Source organism: Lathyrus oleraceus, chromosome 1, assembly GCF_024323335.1.
Source record: "Lathyrus oleraceus cultivar Zhongwan6 chromosome 1, CAAS_Psat_ZW6_1.0, whole genome shotgun sequence".
NCBI lineage: Eukaryota > Viridiplantae > Streptophyta > Magnoliopsida > Fabales > Fabaceae > Lathyrus > Lathyrus oleraceus.
In genome coordinates, this window is record NC_066579.1 from 54,964,659 (window position 1) to 54,972,650 (window position 7,992).

A 7,992-nucleotide genomic window follows, 5' to 3' on the forward strand; every position below is an offset into this window, starting at 1 on the left:
TATGCATCTTTGATACACACATTTTAGCACTTCGCAAGTGAGACACCTCTACTTTGTCTAAAAAAATTATCCGAAAATGCATCTTCGAAATCCGAAGATGCACTTATGGAAAGTGTTGTCACCCTTAAAATCCAAATACATATTTAATGAGTTTAGTGACAATCTTTTCATTAGCTTTATCTGATGGATGATATTCATCCCAAAATACATATTTGCTTGCACAACTTTGATGTTGGTATACATGTCAGAGCTGTACGAATTCTCCTAAATGAACAACATGGTCAGTATGTGTTATCAAATCGTGCATTAAGAATTTTAACACTTTACGGATGTGCATCTTCGAATTCCTTCTAGAGATGCATCTTCAAACATATTTTTGGATAAAATAGGGGTGTCTCACTTGCAACACCTTTATTGATATGATTTTAGATGCGCCCGAAAATGCATTCTCAAACAAAAAAAAAACACATTTTTGAGTTTTTAGAGATGTGAATCGGCATCCTAAGGGTGGAAAGAGCATTCCCCTTAAAATTTAGAAAAATGTAAAACTCAACCATCTTATCTTATAAAATAATTTTTAGGGTTAAATATGTTTGTGTTTCTCATAAATATCTCATATTTCATTTTTAGTCTCTCAAATTTTTTCTTCAAACGATGATCCTCTTAAAAAATTCCTTCCACACTTTTGATCTCTTCTGCTAAAACAATCATTAAGTAATATACAAACCTTAAACAATCGCTAAGTTGTAAAAACAGTCGCTAAATTGCAGAAGGATTAAAAATATGGATGAAATTTTTTAAAATAACTTATTAAAAAAATATTTAGAACTAAAAATAAAATATAAGATATTTATGAGAATCACAAAGATATTCTAAATTAAAAAATATATAAAATATTAAAACTATTAAAATAGGAAATACTATTTAAGTAAAAATACAATTTAAATTCTTCATTCTTTTTTAAGTGTTATTTTTAAAATTTTGATAAATATTAAAAAAAAGTTAATAATAATTATTTGAGATTAATTACTATACACTGTCAGTGTAAAAAGTTTTACACCGTCGGTTCATCACCATCACCCGTTTGTATTACTTTATAGATTTTTAAAATAAAAGTCAAACTTCTTTTAATATCCAACGTCTATAATTAAATGATGGTGTAAAACCCTTTTACACTGACAGTGTATTTCAATTAATCTCTAATTATTATTTTTTAAAAAATATTTTTTTTATCTATAATATTTTTAACTATTTATTTTTCTTAATAATCAGGAGTAATTTTAAAAAAATTACAATAGAGAGTAATAATTTGTTATCCCCAAACCTACCTTAAACCCTGTGAAGTGTTTGCATTCCATTTCGATAAACCTCTCGCTGAGGCATTTCGAAGAAGAACCAGAAAGCAAAATATCAATGTCAGGTTTAAAGTTCGCACTATTCCGTATCCCTCGAACTCAACTTTTAACAACCAAACTCAACCATCCTTTTCTCCTTTTCAAACCACTGCACCGCCGCACTTCTTTCTTCTCCGCCTCCGCCTCCGTCTCCGCCACCGTCTCCGCCACCGCCGCAGTAACTGTATCTTCCGTCGACCATCCCTGGCCTGAATGGATCTCATTCGTTGACCGATTGACCTCCAAAGGTTATCTCTCCCAATCTTCTGATGGCAGTGTTTACTCCAACATCAAACTCTTGAAAGATGCTTCTCTTAGCTTCGCTCGTGACCGTTACGACGTTTTCAAGTTCGTTTTCTTTCCGATTTTTAATTTTAATTTCAGTTACCTGATTTCATATCAAATTAATTAATTCTCCATGATACACACGAATTCATCACAAATTTAGGTTACTTGCTTTTTTCTTTTACTTTCATGAAGAAAATAACTATTATTATTGTTAATATTGTTATTGTTATTCAAGTTGATGATGTAAGAATGTATGATGAAAGTGTATTTATGAGATTACTTGCTAAGGATTAGCATTAAAGCCATGTTTGGATGCATAGTTTTACTATTATACAAGTGATGTATAGGCTGTCGAACTTCTTTTTTGGTATAAACTATAAGCGATTTTATGAACATAAGCGGAAAACAACTTATGAATGATATAAATTATTTCAATAAGCTCTCATATAATCTTGTAAGTATGTCCGGAGATAAGGTAAAATAAGCTAATCTAGTTAAAGCCTAATTTAACTCGTGTTGCTTGTTATCTTGTGCTGTGTTATGTAGATTCATATTAATTTAACCTGCGATGCTTGTTATGTAGTGCTGTTTAAAATGCACATTGGTTGTTGTGTAGTGTTATGCAGATTTGCATTGATTTGAATTGTGTTGCTTGTTATTTTGTTAATCAGATTGCTGTCATCGGAAGATATTCAAGCCGTTGTTGAAGGAGGATGTCCTAATCTTCTCCGTAAAGCTGTTAATTCGGCTAAAAGGCTGAGAGCTCATCTGCGATTAGAAGAAGGCGATGTATGTGTATTGTTGTTGTTGTTATCTAGTTTTTTTAAGCATTTATGTCTTGAAGTATTGGTTAGTTACAATTTTTTTTGAATCAATTAGTTAGTTACAATTTCAAAATAATTTTTAATAAGATAAATGCTATCAATATTCACTTTGACATGCACAAGTGCTTCTTTATAATTGATGAACTACTGAAATCTCATGCTGACAATGCTTCTGGAGAGTGGAACTGAGTTCTTTAGTATGGTTGGCGTGGAATTTTAATTAACTATTATGTTGAAAAGTGAGTGTTAAATAGTATGGGCATGTTTGTTTTAGCTTAAAAAAATGGATTTTTTCATTGTATTGTTAAAAATGGATTTTATAAAACCATTTTTAAATATATTACAAGTTTTTTAATATTCGTTTTTTCTAAATTGGAGACTAATTTTGATATCCTATAACATAAACATACATTATTGAATATCAAAACATAGTCGAAATTGCAATTTTTGCAAAAAGTTGTATTTCAAAAATGATTTTTATGAAAAGCTATTTGGAATAGCTTCAAAATTAAGTGATTTTTTGAAACTTTGATATCCAAAAAAAGTTTCAATAAAGTAATGAAATAAAATAACATTTTAAGAATAACTATTCAAACCAAATTTTTATTTGAAACTTTTATGAAAAGTTTATTTGTAATTTTTTTTACACAAAATTATGTTACACTACAAAAATCATTAAAAAAAAAGTCAAAACAAACGGGCCCATATTGCTAGCACTTGAATTAAAAATGAAATGTTGTCACAAGTGTATGAAATTTATTTTCTTTCCTATTTGAATATGAGGAGATGACAACACATGTTTGTTTCTATCCAGGTTTGTAGTGCTTGCAATCTGCGAGACTCTTGTGATAGAGCTTATGTAATTCTAAAGGAATCTGAAGCTGATGCTCGAACTGTGGATATTGTGCGGATACTTTTGTTTTATGCGGTAGACCCACTTGTTCTTTCTGGAGGAGAGAAACCACCGGGTCGAGAAGTTATTGAGTCATCTGCAAGGCAACTTCTATCTCAGCTGATTGAGTTGAGCGAGGCATCTCCTGCTCCTCCTCCTGTTCCTGCTCAGTCCACTTCAAAGGATACCGTGGCAAAAAGTAAACCTCTAAGTTTTAGGGCTGATATGTTGTCTAAACACGTTGAGATGAAGAGAGGCGACTGGACGTGTCCAAAGTGAGTTATATTAGTTTATGCAGATATATTCATAGCATGTGTAATAATTTCTGCATGTTCAATGTGCATTTTCACATAGGATTTGAAAGACATTGTTAAAATACAGAGCTAAAGTTTTCATCAGCCATTTGTCCTCAGAAATTAAGCAAGTGGTCTATCATCTACCAATTGCAACTTTTACTAATAGCAACTAGATATTAAATTATCTCTTTTAAAATTTGCGGTGGAAATTATTACCTTTTGTTTTTGTTAAGTAAAGTTCATTTTCTCTGTATTAAATTAATGTAGTCTTTCATATTTGGCTGATGGATGGGTGGATTTGTTTTATATAACTTGTCAAAAATACACCTGGCTTTGTCCCGAAAGTGCAGCTGGTATGGTAAAAGGCTGCAGCGACAATTGATATGCTGAGGTGCGGGTTCAAACCCACAATACCCCTCTTCTCTGCGACTAGCGTGTGTGTGCGTGTGAGTTTCGTCAGTAGGCTTTTTGACCCAAAAAGATGCACTTGCTTCTTCCTTGTCATGAATACCAATCATTATACTTTCCACAATTATTCCTGTGTTAATAAAAGTGTCTATGTGTCTTGGCATATATAATTAGATGTTAGCATTGAATGATTTATTCCTAAGAGTCAGTTCTTTTACCCCCATAAATTTTCTGCAGATGCAATTTTATGAACTTCGCCAGGAATATGAAATGCTTAAATTGTGAGGAAGATAGGCCAAATAATATTGACCCTCCTGCGATTGAAATGAAGGAAGGAGATTGGACCTGTTCTGAGTAAGTGCTCTGTTTGCTTCCTAGCTTTTTCTCATAAGGCATTATAAACTCCTACATGTGAATGCCATCTTCCTTTCAAAAGTCAGCTGATGCCAGTTAATAGTAATATAATTATATATATGAAGTGCCTTCTGGCCTCTTCTATGAATTTTTGTCTCACAAGCTTTCTTTTCTATATGCAATTATGCATGTCAAACTGACTTGTATCTTAACTGCAAATAACTTCTTTTCTTATTTCCCCCCCTATATTGTCCATATTCCCATTGTCTTCAAATACTTGTGTTCAGTTTTCTTGTTTTTGGTGTCTTCGGTATGTTGAATTGCTGACTGCTCTTTGCTTTTTCTACAGATGCAGTTTTTTAAATTTTTCCAGAAACATAAAGTGTCTAAAATGCCAAGCAGAGGGGCCCAAGAGGGCCAATAGACTCAATATGAATGAGGTTCAAATGAAAAAGGGAGACTGGACATGTCCACAGTAAGCTTCCTATTTTCACTTGCAAGGAAAATTCCCGTTGACATATTTTTAGTTTTGTATGATGGTGGATAGCAAACTAATCAATTTTTCTAATTACTGATAAATTTAAATACTGATAGATAACTTTGACACGTTAACCTGGTAGTTGTTTTTTGATTGGTCTCAAAATTCTGTTACTTACCATCTCTTTCCATCAATAATTTCTTTCATTTTTCACATGATGTCTCTTTTTCACCAAATTTTTAGTTTCTAGGGGAAACGAGGCAAACCTGTTAAAGTAACCTTTCTTTCTTGGTTGGGCTCTTATTAAAGCCTAATCCAGTCAGCCAAAAGTGGAAGACTTGTGAAGTACAATTTAAATTGTTGATTGCTTGCAACTACTTTGCCTTGCCCTGACTTTTTGGGGCTTTCTTCTACTGAAGTATCTTTCTACTCCTCTGTTCAAAATTCATTTCTTAAAAAATCCATTCAGCTTGCCATCTGTTTTTCATCTTGTTCTTTTGCCGGTGCATTTACATTCAGCTGGATAGCTGCATTTTGCACTACAACTTGGCTATTAATTTATGGAGTGCCCAAGTCCCACATCGAGTAGTATAGGATGTTTGGTGCAGTGTTTTACCACCGGTGTACCGGTATTGCATTTTGGAATTTCGGCTATCTGTTACGACAGTCGATATTGCATTTCAACTCCGCTATGCTCAAAATATCGGCACTTTTCCCGGTATACCGGTATAGCCACTATGTATTAAAACCGGAATTGGTTAATCTTGGAAACTTTAGTAACCTCTTTTCCCTTTAAAATTTGGATTGGGTATAATTCATTCCTATAAAACCGGCTTGTAAGGTGAGAATTGTCCCCACTTAACACAATGAAGGTATTAGAGGTTGCAATGAAGACAAGTCAAATGCTGCAATTTAGGCGACTAGGGGCAGATCACAATGAAGGCGGAAATTCCAACACCTTTATTTTTACTACATTTCATGTAGGCTATCATCATTATCATCGTATACATCAGGATTCTACCTGCTAATGTTATCACTTCTACCACTATGCTATCGCAATAGTTTATAGATCCTTTGTGACTCTTCAATTATTTTGTTGCTAAAACTGTTAATCGGTTGTTATGCATAGACATCTTTGAGCTTTAGCTAAAATGAGCTACAACTTTGTTATGAGCAAGAGCAAAATTTATATTCTATCATGATGATTAATAACAACCTAGCATTTCTCTGCATATGGTATATAATCAAAATGTGCACATTGACTTTTAATAGTTAAAGAGTTTTCCTGTGTATGTAGGTGCGGGTTCATGAACTATGCGAGCAATGTCAAGTGTTTGAAGTGTCCTGAGCCAAGGCCCAAGAAAAATTCCGGGGATTGGAATTGTCCTAAGTAAGTATTTCTCTTGCTACCATCATACAAACTTCTTGTTTTGTATGCTAGGTTACCTAATTTCTTCCATTAAGCCATCAAAACTTTGTTTGCTATTTCAAGTCTTTTTTATTTTTACATAAAATTTTCTATGTATGCAGGTGTGATTTCTTGAATTTTGCGACTAAAGGAAAGTGTTTTCGTTGTGAAGAGTCAAATCCAAATTCCAAGCAATATCCTGGAGATTGGAGCTGTCCAAAGTAAGTCCATTGATTTTCTTCCTCTACCCAAGCTTATTGCATTAAAAAAAATTAATTTCATTTTATGTATTGCTTTATGCAGATGTGATTTCTACAATTATGCAAGAAACACGAAATGCTTGAAGTGCAATATTAAACAACCTAAAGAACAACCAAACAATGAGGATGAAGAGCATATTTGGAGGAGACGAAACTGATTAAAACAAACCACCAGGCTTAATTTTGTTGAGGTCATTTTGTGTTATTTTGGTTGTAAAATTATTTGTTACAGATGCATTCGTATCCAATTTTCTTTCTCACACTTTTCATTAATGTTGATCTAATAACTTCTCCACCTTTGAAAGTATCACTTCACCATTGCGACGTGTTTGTTTGATGATAGTTTGTGAAGGGATAATTTGCAGTAAAAGAAGTTGTGGATAGATGGTTACCCTAATTTGTTTTGTATTTGATATTTGTTAATTCATAATAACATGGGAGAAAAGGTTGTGGAGAGGGTTATCCTACTTTGTTTGGTATTTTATTCATAATTTGAGTTAAAAGACAAGTAAAATTTTATTACAAACTGTTGTATCACTAGAGATCAAACTCATGTATTGAAGATTGTCAAATTCAAGAGTTTATAGATTTGATTCGATAGACTCACTTCAACTCGTTGCAAGTTTGTCTAATATTGAACTGCAAAAGCTCATTGATAAACAAACACTATGATAGACCAAGAATTCCTCTCTAGCAATTGCTTGAGCTCCTAAGCATTTTTTTACTCGCTAAAAGTAACGAGTTGAAGCTTAAATTAGACAAACCAAATAACTTATTTATTAAGCATCAGAATCTGAAATAACAATTGAAAAATCAATCTTCAAGCATAAATTATCACGAGAGAATTATGAGTTTTGAAAGCAGCAGTGCATAATCCAAAATGGACTACAAAACCTTATCCGAAGGAATTTGGGTGATTTTTTAATGCACCCTTATGCACCCCACAAAATTATAAAAATGTCTTTTAGATTCTCCGGACTCATTATGCACCAACTGAGTGCCACTCTAGATGAATATTAAAAAAAATTTGAAGATATATCTCCGGATATTTTCAACAAATTTAATGATAGTTTGATCAGTTCAATGGACATTTCAAAGATGTATCTTCGAAAATTTGGAACGGAATTTTGAAATTTGTTCTCACCTTTTCATGTCAAATACCGAATGGGAAGTAATACAAGAGATATTTTTGAAAGTCGATGATAACATGAAACTCCACATCAAATAACAATTGAGGAATATTGCTTATCCTGAAATCTCTGACTTGAAACCACCCTTTCAATCGGTAAAAATAAAAGGTGCTCCGAAGAAGTTCAAGCCTACACCGAGTGACAATTCAACAATGCAATCTCCTTCTTGTTTTGAACATGTTGATAAAGTTTTTTCGGAC

General features: G+C 32.8%; 1 protein-coding gene across 1 annotated transcript; it reads left to right on the forward strand.

The window, feature by feature from the left end:
* The first annotated feature begins 1,325 nt into the window (after positions 1 to 1,325).
* On the forward strand, positions 1,326 to 7,064 carry LOC127105592 (zinc finger protein VAR3, chloroplastic). The gene is made up of 8 exons (XM_051042815.1): positions 1,326 to 1,742; positions 2,354 to 2,471; positions 3,321 to 3,673; positions 4,340 to 4,456; positions 4,806 to 4,931; positions 6,232 to 6,324; positions 6,465 to 6,563; positions 6,646 to 7,064. Exons 1-8 carry the CDS (start codon positions 1,414 to 1,416, stop codon positions 6,758 to 6,760), a joined length of 1,350 nt encoding a protein of 449 aa, XP_050898772.1. The 5' UTR covers positions 1,326 to 1,413; the 3' UTR covers positions 6,761 to 7,064.
* The last annotated feature ends 928 nt before the right edge of the window (positions 7,065 to 7,992 follow it).